The sequence below is a fragment of the Pimephales promelas genome, chromosome 3 (assembly GCF_988280905.1).
Source record: "Pimephales promelas chromosome 3, fPimPro1.hap1.1, whole genome shotgun sequence".
NCBI classification, from domain to species: Eukaryota; Metazoa; Chordata; class Actinopteri; order Cypriniformes; family Leuciscidae; genus Pimephales; species Pimephales promelas.
In genome coordinates, this window is record NC_142771.1 from 38,027,416 (window position 1) to 38,045,228 (window position 17,813).

General features: G+C 37.9%; 1 protein-coding gene across 1 annotated transcript in view; it reads right to left on the bottom strand.

Moving 5' to 3' along the window:
* arhgdia (Rho GDP dissociation inhibitor alpha) overlaps positions 1-17,813 on the bottom strand; it is a 38,164-nt gene that overhangs the window by 14,223 nt on the left and 6,128 nt on the right. Inside the window, exon 2 of the mRNA XM_089128864.1 lies at positions 685-880. Coding sequence (XP_088984990.1) covers positions 685-871 — 187 coding nt within the window. The 5' untranslated portion in view covers positions 872-880. The remainder of the gene's footprint in view (positions 1-684; positions 881-17,813) is intronic.

Genomic DNA, 17,813 nt, shown 5'->3' on the forward strand with positions numbered 1-17,813 from the left:
TGCTTAGGACACGGCTTTCAATGGAGAGACTTTTGTTTGTGTAATCAGGTTCTCAGAAATTATAGAATAATTTGGATTTTGATTTATCAGCCAATATATCAGTTATTGGCTTTTAAGTACAAAGACATATCAGTACTAGCTGAAGATGTTCATATCTGCGCATCCCTAAATGCAATTTTTGGACAAAAAGGGGGGGGGGGGGAGGAGCATCATGTGATGCGCCAATGAGTCTGAGTCGAGACGTTTTACATGTTTGCATATTTCATGGGATTGTTCCATAGGCATAATGATCTTTACACTGTACAAACTGTATATTCTTTCTCCTAAACCTTCACATCACAGAAAACCTAAAGTGTCCCTACAAGGATATTGCCATTTTTGAGGCGGTATTTTGACCCTATAAAATAGGGTTTATCAGAAACACACAACACACACACACACCTGTAGTGCATGCCAAGACATACTAATCATTTAAGCAAAAAATTAAAGAGTGTTGAAAGAAGAGCAGGTTCATGTGATGAATTCTGGGAAAGGGACTGCTACACTACAGTGTGTGTGTGTGTGTGTGGCACAGAAACCTTAATCAAACTAGGCCAGAGCAGAGAGAGTGTGTGTGTGTGTGTGTGTGTGTGTGTGTGTGTGTGTGTGTGTGTGTGTGTGTGTGTAGGAGAAAGCGGCACACACCTGCAGCAACACTGCAGTTGCCCAGCAGCGCCTCCTTGTACTTGCGGAGGCTTTCGTCGTGCTGGTCGAGTTCCTGGATCTCCTGAAGGGTCTTCTGTGCCGGCGGCTTGTAGTTGACAGCCTCGCTCTGTTCGTTCTCGGCGGCGATAGCGGCCAGCTGCTCTGGTGTGGGCTCCTGCTCGGCCATGATGCACAGCTGGAGGGAGATCGCGACAGGGTTAGCGGAGGGGAAACACACACGCGCCACAAACATCCAGATCTGACCCACATTACGTCATGTGATCAGTTCCTCCGGCGTGTTAATTTTTAATCATATTAATGGATTTGAAATGAATTCACCGCACCGCAGCGGAAGAGGCCTAATGTGGGCGTCTGTGTTCAGCTCTATTGCATTAGTGGTCAAAGCCAATTACTGCAGGGACTCTATCACACTACACAGCACTCTGTGTGTGTGTGTGTGTGTGCTGCCTATTTTTAGGCTGATTCACGATTAAACAAGGGTCTTGATGCTGATCTGATGCTCATGATTCTTTGATTAATAATATTTTAGGGCTGGGCAACAATTAATCGCATCCAAAATAAAAGTTTGTGTTTGCATAATATATGTGTGTGTAGTGTGTATATAATTATTTTGTATATATAAATACACACACATGCATGTATATATTTAAGAAAATGTGTTCTTAATATATCAAATATTTATTATTATATTTATTTATACATAATATTAATTATGTATAAATATTTATTATTATATTTATTTATACATAATATTAATTATGTATAAATATATACACTATCGGTCAAAAGTTTTAGATCAGAAAGATTTTTTTTAGTCTCTTCTGCTCACCAAGGCTGCTTTATTTAATAATAAAAAAAAAGTAATATTGTGAAATATTATTACAAATTAAAACAGTGGTTTTGTATGCGAATATGTAGTGAAGTGTAATTTATTCCTGTGATCAAAGCTGAATTTACAGCATCATTACTCACATGATCCTACAGAAATTATTATAATATGATGCTCAAGAAACATTTATGATTATTATCCATGTTGAAAACAGTTTTTTTACATTTTTATTTCAGGATTCTTTGATGAATAGAAAGTTCAAAAGAACAGAATTGATCTGAAATGGAAAGCTTTTGTAACATTAATCACTACCATTCAAAAGATTGGGGTCAGAAAGATTTTATTTTTTTATTTTGGGGGGGAAAGAAATTAGAAAATACTTTTATTCATCAAGGATAAGTTAAATTGATCAAAAGTTACAGGAAAGACATTTATAATGTTAGAAAATATAATATTTTAAATAAATGCTGTTCTTTTGAACTTTCTATTCATCATTTAATTTTGGGGGGGGAAATGGTACACGTTTTTAACATTGAAAATAATAATTTATGTTTTTTTAGCATAAAATCAGCATATTAGAACCATTTCTGAAGGATCATGTGACACTGAAAACTGATGTGTAATCAGCAACAGTAATGATGTAGAAAATTCAGCTTTCAAATTACACTTTAAAATATAATAAAATAGAAAACAGTCATTTTAAATTGTCATAATATTTCACAATATTACTGTTTGTCATTTTTCATCAAATAAAGCAGCCTTGGAGAGAAGAAGAGACATTTAAAAACATAAAAAATCTTACTGATCAAAAACTTTTGACCGGTAGTGTATATATTATAATTAATATTATGTATAAATATAAATATTTGATTTATTAAGAACACATTTTCTTAAATATATACAAGCATGTGTGTGTATTTATATATACAAAATAATTATACACACTACACACACATATTACGTAAACATTTTTTTTTTGGATGCGATTAATCGCGATTAATCGTTGCCCAGCCCTAAAATATTTATTTGAAATGTAAATCGTTTAAAACGTTAAAATCCTGTACTGTCGATGTATTGTGTCCTTGCTGAATTAAAGTACTAATAACCAACCTTCAATATTCGTAGTGTATATATACAGTAGTCAACATTTGAAGTGGATCAAAACCTTTCAAAGTTATACATGACTTTTGAACAATACCCATTCTTGCCTTCGGACGGCTTCAAAATGTCGACTACTGTAGTTTTAAACACTAATCTACTTCGTCTGTGCAAAACAAACATGCACTCGTAAACCAAAACTAATGACTCTAAAGATTGTTATCTTTACTCGTGACAAATTACTCTGACAATCAGTTCCTGAATTAGCATCTGATTCGCTCGCTGTCCCCATGTCAATGTCACATCCTCACGTCTTCACCCAACGGAGGCCTTTCAAAGATGTACTGAATAGAGAAGTGAATGCAGGGAAACGCTCGTGCTGCAATGCAGTCGGCTCGGGACAGACAGTGCTGGTGTTCTCTCCCTCCTGGCGCGCACTAAAGTCCGAACGATACGAGGCTTCACCTTTACGGCAGCTTCTGCAGTTTCCTGTTCTGAAGAGCTGCGACACACTTCACTGCGGCCTTTCCTTTCCTTACATGGTGTTGGCGTGCTTAACACACAGAAATCACTCATAACAAAACTTTCAGCGTGCTTTGAGAGCAACTGCGGTTCACTGTGGTCTTTTGCACTTGTGATTTTGGCAAGTTGCTGACATATCCAGGGCAAGTTCTAGTTTTATAGCAGGGTTTTATTAAGAAGTTCAGTTTTGGTCGTTTCAGTGACGCTGAATGTGTGAACCATAGAATCCAGATTGTCATGGATTTTAACATAATTTTGAATTAATAAATTAAATAAGGGTTGAACACCATAATAAATGGTGATGTGGACTTGGGCCGGGAATATTAAGCCGAAAAAAAAAACCTACTATTTAAATAAGTAGTCTGTATTTCAACATAATGGTTTTCTGAACTACACAAACTCAAGCATGCGTGACATTCATGTTATTAAAACTATGGATTTTGTTTTATTGGATGAATTCAGTACAAACTGTAATATAACTCTACAGTACAGTACAAACTGTTCATAAACTGTAATATATTATCAAATGTACTACTTCAAGTCTTCAGTGTCACATGATCCTTCAGAAATCATTCTGATTTGCCGATCCAGGGCTCCAGACTGCGACCAAATAGTCGCATTTTGCGACCAAAATTTGAGAGTGTGCGACTGAATTTTACATCCAATTTTACATGGTAAATTTGCCACACGTTAAACGCATGGTAAGCGTGGAAGCGGACGCGTCAATGAATCCGTGACTAGAATAGCGCGATTAAACGTCTGTGGGAAGGAGACGGAGACAAATATCACAACCTGATGTGCGTCTGAGCAATAAGCGATCTATCGACACGTTACCTAGTAGCAGCGAATACAAACAAAATGAAAGTGGAACTAAAATACGCAACTCATATAGGCTATGCTTCACGGACCGTTGACGTTTTTATTAGGTTGGACCAATAATAGACAGAGCAGCGCATAGTGGAGCCCCCCGAACCACCGACAGTAGGCTAATAAAGCCCCGAACTTGCCAGTCGCTGGCCGATCTCGATCACGCGACACTGTTACTAGCAGATCCAGTGAATAAATCCATTGCCTCAGAATTAATAACATCATCGCTACGAGATCCAGTGAGAAACACTCAGATTCGGCGCAGAGTTCTGTTATAAACCATATCAGATCAAACAGCGCTGACGTGGAAACCAGGAGAAACACTTACAGAAGGCTTTCAGTCCACAAATCAGCAACTTATCAGCATGGCAAATAGTAAGTTAACTCTAACCATAAATATGATGTGACAGAAATACGGTAGTCAAACACTTACAACACATCTTTGTCCTGCTCTTCAAAACTATAATATCATATAAAGTTAAAAGTTTTATTTTTTGTTTTTTTTTTTGTAATGATCAACACATTTTTTGTTCATCCTTCAAAGATTGTCCTAAAACGAAAAATGTTTAAGATGTTGGAAAACTCTTATTTAAACATTAAAATTATTATTTTTTTCATTAAAAAAACAAAAAAAAAAACAAAACAAAAAAACGTTGTAAACAGTAGGATGTTTATTGGCTATTTTCACTCCAAGTCCTTATACATACATGTTTTCTCTCCTTTTGTTTTTAATTAATATTAAGACATTATAAGTGATAATAACTAAAGTTAACTTCATCTACACCCTAAATTAATCTAAGTGATTTATTGTCAGCCCCAGTGCTACCAGTTTTTTGTTTTGTTTTGTGTATAAAAAACAAACAAACTGGTGTGTCTTGGTGTGAGTTCTGATTTGAGGTGATGCTGCCCTCAACTTTGAGTCTGGAGCCCTGTGAACTTAAAATAAAACAGCATATCATAATGTCAAGTCTATTTATTATTAAAGAATTTGTCAGTATTACAGTTATTTTGGGGGAAATTTGAATAATTGCATTGCAAGCTGATTTAAGGTGTGCCCCTAAATTTTCTGCTTGCGCTCCTAAAATTTTCAGTCAGGGGCAACAGCGCTCCTAGTAAAAAAAGTTAGTCTGGAGCCCTGCGATCAATAAACATTTTGTGTTAAAAACAGTTGTGCTGCTTCATAGTTTTAGGGGAAACTAAACTAGCACTGTCACGATACTGGAATTTCCATATAATACCTTGAAAAATATCAATATTCGATAGCATTTTCCATAAACTGCCATATTACAGATCATTTATTATTATCTAAATGTTTTGACCATTTATGTAATTCGGCTGCTTACACACAGAACAGGGAGGCTTTATTTGGGTCATAAATATCTTACATTTGAATCATAAATTAAATAAACTAAATTTACATGACAAGTAAATGGTCAGTAATAAAATCATAACAAATAAACAAACTGCAAAAAAATAGCACAAATGCATACAATAGAATAAATAGAAATTAAACGTGGCTTTCGGCTTTTCAGGTGGGTCTAACGGTAGTATCCAGGTAAGAAGTACTACACAAATTAAAGTAGCACCGATAACACATAGTCTTTAATGTAAAAATGAAATACTGATTAATGCTAAAATGCTATTCAGTTAAGAGCAGCAAGTGATTTTTTACATGATTAACATGACAGAAAGCAGCAGGTTTATGAGGCTGCTGTCACTTTAAGAGCATGGATCCAATATACGGTCACACAACGTGTTTTCTCTCGACTATTTATGTTCCTAAACTAGGGATGCACAATATTGATAAAAAAAGGCATTGCGATGTTTTATTTTTCCGCAATATATATATATATTGCGATGTAAAAACAATTTCTCCAGATGACCAGAATCGCTCTATTTGGAAAGAATGAATCATTCTAGAATGACTGGGGTGGTTTCGTCATGGAGTAAATCTGCATAGAAACTAATAGTACTAATGTAGTTTTTACTAACTAGACTTTAATAAATGGAACCTTATTGTAAAGTGTTTTCCGATTGAAGTCTCTTGAGCTCAGTGTTGGACAGATCAGTTGTTTTAACCATTCATTAAAGTGAATCCGTTCAAATGAGTCATTAGTTCGCGAATCGGACGCGTCATTAACGGACCACAGCACACGTTGAGTGATTATCCAGGCAGGTTAGGACATCGCACACGATTTGTGTCCACACAGAAAACATTTCATCACTGGGTAGATTTTTATATATATTTTTTTAATTATTGAAAGTGTGGTTTGTCATCTGAATGTGTGGAACGCTTTTCAGAGAAGATAAGGCAACGTTATTATAGCACAATTCACAACCAGTGGTAGTCCAGAAAAAAAAAAAAAAAAACGTTGGTCTTCCAACCTTTTATCGTCATGTATTCTCAAAGATATTCAGTCAACTCAATTCATTAATATGCGCGAGGGAGGGAGAGAGAGCAAGACAGTTTGAGACGGTGAGAGTGCACGCGTGACCAAGACTTTCACTCTCTCAGTTAAACAAGCGCAGAAGTCACTCGTCGTCATCTACATCATTCACCTGTCAAGCTTTGGCGGGACAAAAATGCGCTTTAGTAAGGCTGACAAAAAACAGTGCGCAAGTTCCAGTCTTCTTGCACTTGATGTTTAAACTGACAGGACTTGCAAATTGATAAACTCACACTATGATGGTTAAACTTTGCGAGGCGTAAAAAAAAAAATTGTTTGTTTCCGGTTTCCGACCGACCCTGTCAATTTATGTGCGACCCAAAATTATTTTATGAGCTTGGGGAAGAAATATTAAAAATTAAATAAATACACAAATAAAAAACTCTGAGGCGAACTATTAATTTACGTTTTTGTACAGCTGCGTCTTTTTATAGCACGCGATGTAAGATGCATCTTGTCCTCCAGCAATCTATTAACAAACGAGGCAGATGTCGTTCGTCAAACTGAACTATAATACATATTATACAAGTCTTTTTTTGTAATTTAGGATATTTTTATTCATATTCGCACACATACAAATACATGCATTCATAGGCATGCACACAACACATACTAATACCTCCATCCGCATAGTTTTATTAAAAAATCATCCTACCATGATCCAATCATGATCCCAATCCCATCTTCTGCTGTCTAGCACTTCTTTCGCCATGTATTTGTTAGTTTCTTTTATGCAATCCAAAACACTCTAACCTCCCGCGGTTCGTATCTCTATAGCCCGTCTAACTTGTCCGCTTTTCCGGGACAAATGGATTTTTGAAGGACAAGTAAAAGAGAATTTTACTCGCCCCAACGGACAAGTAGCCTGATTAGAACATCAATAACAAACAAAAAAATAACTAGGGAATCACGAAACCGAGAGAATGATTCTGATTTTATTACATTTATTGCAAGTTGCGATCGATTGTGGATAATAAATGTAGCAGGCCTACTGTATTACTGATGGTAAATTTGCGCTGTTGACGCTCGCGCAGAGAAATCTACACACATGAGCGGAGCACACACACACAGTTAACAACATACTCTGCCTATAAAAAATATAAATGTGGAGTTTTTATATTTTAACATATGTTAAGCACTAAGCAGCCTCAAATACCATCACGATTGAAAAAGTGACATTGATTTCCTACAGTTCAATAAACAGTTAAGATTAAGTCACTTACTGTTTATAAGCAATATTGGGTGTTTTTGTTCCATTTCAGCAGCAAAAATAGTTCCAAAGAAAATTAAGTCACAGCAGAACCACGACGCATCTCACAGGAACTCATCCTGTTTTCATTACTGAATGATTCAGCATTTTGAACGAATCGGTTGAGTCAAGGATTCAATGACCCATTCATAAACATCAACATCTGTCTCATTCTTGAATGAATCAACCGTTTGAACGAATCGTTTGAATTAATGAATCAATAACTCACTCATTTATACAGCCGCCTGCCGCCACCTATTGGCAGTTTAGTGTTATGTTTATAAGTAGCCTAGTATAATTCTTTCCAATATTTCTTATTTGCACATTTAAATCAATTTCATAACATTATTTTATGAAATTGTAATTTTTCAGTGTAAATGATTTAATTTCATCAGCCCTACCTAGGGTAACAGTATGCTTCATCTTTCATTTTAAATTCCTAAATTTGATCAATAAATTCAATTATTTAGAATAATAAGACACTATAGGGCATTTAATAATATTGGTGGAGGGGATGCCCTTAAAGGTGCAGATATTACAATTTGCCTTTTTTAAATATCAAAGCTGATTGAACACTGATGAGAATATTGCTTCAGAATAAAAAATAAATAAATTTAAAAAATCCGGACAAGCAACTTTTTTACTCGGACAAATTTACTTACTTGTCCGGAGGACAAGCACGTGGAAAGGCTTAAGGGGATAGTTCACTTTGAAATTAATTTTTGATATGTTTTAGCTTAACTCAAGGGCATCCAAGATGTAGGTGTCTTTGTTTCCACAGTAGTTTCAATTTTGATATTTTTAGGTTTGACTATCCCTTTAATGTCGAGCCCTGAATAATTTCCTACCCATCCCTTGCTGCCACTGAAAAAAAAAAAAAAAAAAAAAAAAAAAAAAAAATCCCTACCGACCCATGACCTCAACTGACAACCAACCGGAACCAAACTTTTTTTTTTTTTTAGGCCCGATTAATCCGCGAATCACAAGCATTACGGGCCGGGGAGCTGCTGGCACGTAGCCTACTGACCACAAATCAACTACGATCCCTATAATTGACATCGCATATCCTTGCGATGTGACTATCGTGGATGCGCACATCGCGATATCAATGCTAAAATGATACATCGTGCAGCCCTATCCTAAACTGACTGTATTTACCTGAATACTCTGCAAGAAGGGCATGTTGGCGTTTAAGCGCAATAAGCCACAAAATAGAGAAACTCAATTTGGTAACCGAAAGCTGTTTAAAGCAGCACTATGCAGGATTTCTTTTTTTGTCAAACTGTGTCAAACTCTGAGTTGCTGTGGAGTAAATTGCACTCACGCAGAGATGTCTCTGCACTCACGGCCTGATCCCCTCCCCCTGTATATCGGTATATGTTCAGTAGGATGGAAGCTGTAATGAGTAAGGTGAAATAAGGTGTGGCCCCTTTAAAGGGTTAGTTCACCCAAAAATGAAAATTAAGTCATTAATTACTCACCCCCATGCTGTACCAACCCCGTAAGACCTTCGTTCATCTTCGAAACACAAATGAAGATATTTTTGATTAAATTTGAGAGCTGTATAACTACCACATTGGCTCCTAAGGGACTGCCTCTTGACGGCCCAGAAAGTCAATGAAGAAAATGTTTAAATATCCCAAGTGACTACCGTGGCTCAACTATATGTTTATCAAGCGACGCGATTACTTTTTGTGTGAAAAAACAAACAAAAATAACGAGTTTATTCGACTATTCCTTTTCTTCCTTGTAGGCCTGAAACGAGATTTCCTTAGATTTCCACGACGCATGCGCGAGAATTGTGATCTGCTTACACTACTTCAGTTCAGTTCTCGCGCATGCGTCGTGGAAATCTAAGGAAGTCTCGTTTCTGGCCTACAAGGAAGAAAAGGAATAGTCGAATAAACTCGTTATTTTTGTTTGTTTTTTCGCACAAAAAGTATTCTCGTCGCTTGATAAACATATAGTTGAGCCACGGTAGTCACTTGGGATATTTAAACATTTTCTTCATTGACTTTTTGGGCCGTCAAGAGGCAGTCCCTTAGGAGCCAATGTGGTAGTTATACAGCTCTCAAATTTAATCAAAAATATCTTCATTTGTGTTCCGAAGACGAACGAAGGTCTTACGGGGTTGGTACAGCATGGGGGTGAGTAATTAATGACTTAATTTTCATTTTTGGGTGAACTAACCCTTTAAGAGCTGCGCCCTGTTGAACTGTCGGCAGTCTGTATTGTATGTGCCTCGAACACCACATGTATACGGCGCAGGGTTATTTCTGTTTGATGCTCATTTTAACAGATCTTTCTTGCCGTAAAGCAATTCGTTACATCGCGAGACCTAACATCTTATCGACACTTCCTGATGCTGCGGCCGGCCGGCTCAAAGTTGCAAGTAGGGATGGGACGATAACCGGTTTCACGATAAACCGTGATAAAATGTACTGACGGTTAGTATTATCGTTTAAAATTTAATTATCATTAAAACCGTGTTTGATTATCGCGATTTTAATAACTCACTGAATCCTGTCGGCCAGTCTGACGCAGCCGCGCAGCACGCAATATGTTTTTTAAATTACTATTCGAGGAGGAATGGCGGAAGGCAGTGACCGTGCCCAGGAGGTTTTTCAGCCTTTTAAGAGGACCAAATCTGAGGTGTGGTCATATTTTTGGTTTTCCAAAAGTCCTGAGGGAAACTTGATCGAGGATGGTCACCCTGTCTGCCGAACAAAAAGTCACTGCAATAGAAACACTTCAAATCTGCCGAGTCGTCTTGTGTGATCGTCACCCGAACGCAAGGCAAGTTAACTTTGACCTTAATACCAAAACTACGTTTGGGAAACAATTGGGCACGAAATGTTGTTTTGAGTTGAAACATTTCATGTCACTCACTTGAAATAGACGTGAAGCTTCCGCGAAGAAAAGTTCGTAGCAAGTGGATTTGAGCCAAAGATGAACGAACAACTTCAAACAAGACTATTATTAAGAGTGATATTATAAGGGATGGTAAAGTATAGATGCATCACGTATTAAACCGATTTTATTTTTACCACATAATTACGGGGACATATTGAATTGATAATGAGATTAGCTAATGTTTTAAATCTTACCTGTTTATGAATTCATTTTGTAAAAACAATCGTCCAGACAAGACATATCACACCAATATTATCAAACTCTGTAAACAATAAATCAACTCTGATTTCATTTTTGCTATACAATCAAAAACCGGAGACGCAAGACGGCAAGTTTTGTTTGAATGAAACGAGAGCACGCATCCGTTGTGATATGGATGTGCGCTGTGTAATGATGCGTTGCTATTGACGACGGGCATTATAAAGAAGGAAATGCCATAGAATAGAATCTTGCTTAAAAAAACTGCATAGAGAGGCTTGTTTTATTTGTTGTTTGTTGATTTTCAATTAAAAAATTAAATGTTTTCAGTGTGAGCATCAGTTCTTTTTGAGCACTTTCATAAATTTTTAACAAAACCGTGATAATATTGATAATCACGATTATTTTGGACACTATAATCGTGATATGAAATTTTCATACCGTCCCATCCCTAGTTGCAAGTGTGTTTTTTCCGCTCACAGGCAACGGGGGAGGGCGAGACACCCAACATTCAACCCAAAAATAGTCATATATCCATTGCAATAACTCCGAAGCTATTCAGTTTAGGTAAAAAAAACTGCATAGTGCTGCTTTAAGAGGCAGCTTAATGTGAGCGACAATAGATCAGTAGTGCACAAAGACATTAACATTAAACACAAAGCAATGAACATTAAATAATGACTAAAATACTACTGATAATAATAACTGATTGCTGAATTTGCACTGAGTGCCGGCGACCTGCGTTATCTTAAAGGGCCTTAAAGTCGTCAAGAAGAGAAATTCACTAGGCCGCCAACAGCACAACAATCTCTTTAAACCAGACAACTTGTCTCAGACAAAGTGCAAAGATCTGCCAGCTTATCTGACAAATAGTTGTAGTGAGGACCTCATATGAACAAACGCGTCAGATATGACCCGGGAGAGCCAGGGAACAGAGAAAAAACATCCTCTCAGCATATGGTGTACTAGTAGTCTGTGGGCCCTGCATATCCAAGACAGATGTTGTTTGCGTAACATTTCGGGAGACTCACAAACGACTGCATTACTGGTGCACACAATCTAGTGCGGTTAGTGTGCATGAGCCACGAAAACCAACGAGAGTTTTCTGCTCTAGCTCTTACAGTGTATATGGAATATGGACTATAAACTAGAAAACTATACAATGTAATCAATAAAAGAGCATTCTAGGATAATCTTCAAAGTGATCTTTGCCTTGTGAAAAGCGTCTCAGTTTTGGCAGTGGATGGTTTTGGCCACGGTCAGACAGGAATTCAGATAACACTGCACAGCTTTTTCCATTCTGGGCCTCTTCACACTCCTGACAGGGAGAGAGGCCGTTCTCCATCAGCAGGCTCTGGCACGCTGATCCAGCGGCTAGCTTTTCAAGTTTATGATCAGAAGCTAGAGGCACATAATGGGTTGGTCATGTTCCCATTGGCCCTAAAACTAGGTGTGTCCATTCCTGCTCTTGGAGGGCCACCTTCATTGCGGTTGGTCTTCAACTGATCTGACTTGACATTTCTAATGATCCTTGAAGAGCTTGATTATCTGGTTCAGGTGTGTATGAATCTGTAAATGGTGTTCGAGAAACACTGCTTTCAAAACAGGTAAACAGGTGTGTGAGGAAAACTCCTTTCATTGATTTCTGGAAGTAAACCAGTTTGATGTAGGGGTGAAACGGTTTTGAATAATAGCCATTTTGATGGTGGAATAATCGGAAAATAATCGATAGAAAAGTTGAGGTCGATCGGACACTGTTTTACAGATGGATCGCGCTTGGGGATTGGATAGATCGTTTAGATTGACAGGTCTTGATTTACCACAGAATAGGAGCACTAGAAGAGCGCTGGAAGATCATAACTCATCCACCAAGATTTTATTACTTGTTACTTATGATTATATGCTTTTACATTATGCTGCGTTCACACAGCACGTCAAATTCGCGTCTACCGCGTCTAGTTTTACGCTTGACCACTTTGTGTTAATTCGCGCATCAAGAGTGAAACTGACGCACGTAATAACAAAAGTTTGAAGCGAAATTGACTTTTTTCACAAAATGAACATGTCTCGTATATTGAAATGAAGTTTTGAGTGATAAAATATTTGCTTTGTTGTGCTTAGAACCACACGCATTTAGTCACATTACAAAATAATTCATTGAAGCGTCCAGATACTTCACCACGTGAGCAAGCAGCAGGCTCCTGATTGGTTAACGCCGCACGAATTTGATGCCAAAGTTCAGATTTTTCAACTCGGGCGGCACGCGCGAATTCTCGTCAAACGCGTGAATGCACAAATAGCATAATAACTAAATCATTCGCGCCAGACGCTCAATTCGCGCCATTCGAGCAAATTGACGCGTTGTGAGCGAATGAGTCGAGCGAATGAGGCCTCATTCGCGCCACAGGAATTTTTTACGCGCGTAACGCGTCTTTGCATTGACTTAACATTGAAATCACTCGCGCCTTGCGCGCTATTCGCGTCCGGTGTGAAGTTGAACGCACCATTATGTTTAGTTAGATCACTTGTTTGGAAAGGTTGTTGGACTTAATAAAAGGTGGTTCCAAATCCCATTAATTTTGATTGTTTTGAGATTATCAACACAGATTGAAATTATTAGCCGTGTTTCCACTGTCGGACCGAAACCTATGTTTATTGGGTGAGTAGATGGTAGTTTCAACTAATCTTGGGCCGGGGGAGGGCCTAAGCTTCAACAATCATTCCTGTTTAGCTCAGAGGAACAAACTGCATGGGTTTCTTTGACGGATCAATGCTGATCAAAACTTGATGACGCAATCACATTCACTACGGGGTGTCTGAATGTCCAAAGGCGACAAAATGAATCTCCTCTTTACAAGACTATTTAAAGCATACAGATTGGATTAGCGGTTCAAAAGTTATTAAACATTTAAGCACAATAGTTATTTTGAGCCGGGGCGACTGTCTCGGTTTTTATAGGTTATAAACAAATTCAGCTCTAAACTCACTTTCAGACACCAGTGAGTAGGGCTGGACGATTTTGGCTAAAATCACAATCGCGATTAATCGAACAAGTTACCTATATAAGTTAACATAAAAGACTAATATACATAACTGATTAGGAAGAAAAACTAAGAAAACTATGAAGAAACAGTATTTTCAACAAAAATACATTAAATATGAAGTGTCACGCAGGGAATTGCGGGAATGTCAATTTACTTTCACTGTAAATTATACACTTCTTCACTTTCAAAAACTGTCAATTTAATGGTGTTTTACAATAAAATTACATTAAATGTACCATCACATCTATCACAGTTATTCACCGTAAAGTAATTAAACTTTGTTAACCAATTAACGTTTTTACACTAGTCTTGTACCGTTAAAATCACAATCATTTTTTATACTCGAGTATATTTTGGGGTAAATTGCACTTTTAAGAGTCAGTGGTTTAAGTGTGGGTTTGTTAACTTGAGTACATTTCTGTTAGAATTATTTCACTGTGCATCTTTTCTGTTGAACTCCAGTAATACATGGTATGATCTTAGAGTTTACAATTTATAGATTCAGTGATAGTTTATCAAACACTGTTGTCATAATAATAGTCATAATAATACTGACCCTCCCTAGTTGAGAAGCTAAACAGGCTGAGCGAAGCAGAACAGAAAAACACCCGTGCATAATGAAAAGCAGCTCATGTCCCTTTCTGGAGCATGCAGAAGTCAATTAAGACTGACGAAATATAAATCCGTTTCTGCTGAAGAATCAGCAAAACATGAAAACAAGGTCCAGCTCAGCTGGAAGCATTTATGCCCAGATGAACTCACTTTAGCTGCCAGAGTAAACCAGTACAAACACTGTTGGCCATTTGGCAGCCGCCTCGACGTTAATGAACGCAGAAAGGAGCGCAGGGTAATTTCACACAGCTGAGCATGACGGCGAAACCGTTTAACAAGGTTGTAGCAGTTCTTTTCTAAACATAGGCAGCAGGTACATAACCTAGGGAAACAACAGCAGGTGACTTTATAAAGCGTCTGGGCCATGAAAACAAGGCGAAGCGAGCCGTCAAGGCCAGTTCACGCACTTGATAGTGGAGATGGCTTGACGTTGGCATAACCCACTTTTCCATTCGATTCTGTCCAGCTGAGTTAAATTCACTCTAATTAGGGATTATCCAGAAGTGTCATCACTAGGGAAGCCTGAGCAGGACTAAAATGTTAGTCTAAGGGTTACAAAGCCCAAGATTAGGCTCGTTACTGAGCAACCATTAAACTTAACAAGATTTTGAAGACAAGATTAGTGCTAATTAAAGTGTCGGTAAGAGCAGTGGGATGTCCAAACGGTGCCAGGTAAAGAGGATTTATCTGACAATCCCAACCAGTTTCCTCAAGAGACTCCATTGTCCTTAGGTTTTTAAACTGAGTACAGCAAAGACGTGTGAAGTCCACGGCAAAGTGACCCTAGGCTATGAATTCTGCATTGATATAGCTACTCGAAATGGATGTTATAAATAGTTTAATGGGGAAGTAAATAAGGCTGTTCAACAATAGGGCTTCAACGCCCATTGAAAGCATTCCCATTCTTCTCAAGTGCAGTAGCTTGGCTGGCATGTGACGTCCAGCAAGTTAGGGGAAAAAAATAGTGTTGATGATACAGCCGATTAACCATTGTTACATGTGAATTGTCAAAGTAAACTATTGTAATTCTTAAAACAGAAACCTCTAGCTCAGGATAATAATATTGTTACGCAAGGCGATCTTACAGCCAGGAGACTGTAGCTATGGAGAGCACTCGTGTTAATTAAACAGTAGGTCTAATCCGCTGGGAAAGGGAAAGTGAGACCCTCACTAGATGCTTCGTTTAAGACATAACTATTTTTCACTTTGTTGACAGCGCTCCAGTCAAGACAAAAAAACAGGGGAAAAGACTAGCTTTTCAATTGTAAAGTTACCCCAAACCTCATCACAAAGGTAACGCATCCCGTGACGGTCGCAATTACTAATGGATTATTTGGTTACATGTAAATGTAGCCATTGTGACAGATTTCAAGTAAAAGTGAACTGAAATCTGTGTCGCAAGGACAGATGACAAGGCAGAAAACCCACAGGGACAAGCACAAAACAAAGTGGGGTCAAGTAAAAAGGAAACAGACGTTTTACCCCATCAGTCTTAAAGGAAGATGAATTGGGCCCAAACAGCCACGGTGTGCAGGAACAACAATTATCCCCACCGTCGAGTCATGTGTAGCTCAGCACAACGGAGGAAATGTGGGTAACAGAGCACCACAAGTACTTGGCCCGAACCCAAGAAGACTAAACTTAATTAAAGTGGATGAGTCAGTAAAGAAACACTCTGAACACACACCAAAACACCACAGGTCTCAGTGTGGGGTGAATGACAATGTTCCTGTAAATTTTGTTACAGCTAATCAGTGTCAGTTGGTTTTAGATGGTGGTACAATGACGTTATAGGGAAGATTTGATGGGCTACGGACACACCCATATGAGTCATCAATACAGTCTCTATCCTAGAAGAGAACGATTCATTTTAGATATGGATATCTGCTAAAGATTATATTTATAATTCACATTTTGAAAGAACTGAAAGCCACCTAACTCTTAGTTTAGATTTCATGGGGTCTTAACACGTGTCAAAGTGACACATTCGGAGGATAGTCTGGAAAATTCCAATGTAAACAAGAGGAACTTTGTTCATTTCCCTGCCTCACCCTGGAACTCTGGGAATACTTCATAAACAAGCCATTATTTCCAGATTGGCCTTTGCTCTCGACTCCTAAACACAAGCCAACATTCTTACTGAAATAATGGACCCGCATAAGTGACCTCAAAAGAGATGCAATTTGAAGGTAGCTTCCCTAAAACAATCTCACTTAAAGTCACCATGAAATCAAACTGGTCATGTAAGGTTTTAATGTTGCAGTGTGCAATATTGTCTGGTTTAGGCCTGACTCCCAAAAGCTTTTGCCATTCTTCATATTCTGTGCTGTGGTTAGTTCACAGCAGTGACAGAAACTAACATTTCACCTTAAATTGATTTCCAATGGCATTTCTACTTTTATAAGGGCTGATTTTTTTTTTTATTATTAGCTGTAAGCATCATGTTTTGTCAAATTCTTACACCAATTTTTGACATCTTAATATTCTATTTCAATATTAAACCAGACCATTCAAATTAAATCGGTATCAACAAAATCCCGAACAACTATGTGTACTCTATATAAGAGGCACAGAAGCTGCATCTGAAGCAGCATTTAGATGCATTAACACTGCAATTACAATCCATTTAGCTAATAATGCTATTAAATTAATGTTTGAAAATTAATATTTAGAACAGTGAATAATATATGGTTTGGGCAACAGCCATGAGCCTCGTACCTCACAATCAATAACACTGCATGTGTTAGAGAAGGGTCAGCAGTGCAGTTGCTAATGTCAGTTCAGGATTGACTCTATTGAAAACAAACATGGAGCGATCCCTAGGGATCCCTAAGCACTTTTGTTCAGTTGAAGGTCAGACGTGTCAGGGGAGAGCAGTGCGATTGGGCTGTATTTGTGTCATTGACCTAATACAGCAAAAAAAGCTTGAGAAGAGCCTGAGGTCCTTGAAGACAGAAAGAGACTCGAGGATAGAGGAGACAGGAATAGATCACACTTCAAGAAGCCCCTCCCAGCTTTGGCTCTTCTCATAAACATGCTAGGTCACACTGTAGTGGTGGAAACCCTGTTCAATATACCAAACTACAATACCTGCCACAACACATGAACTACGCCAAGTTTCTTCAATTTCCTGAGCCAAACTTCTTCCAAATAATTTAGGTTAGTATTCATGATCTTTAAAGTCCTCCTGTGGTGAAAACCAAGTTGTCAATGTTGTTTATATGACTGTGGTGTTTTTAATATGCTTTAAATGGATACTCCACTTTTTTGGAAAAACAACTCACCCAGAGTTAAACTGTTGAGTTTTACCGTTATTGAATTCATTCGGC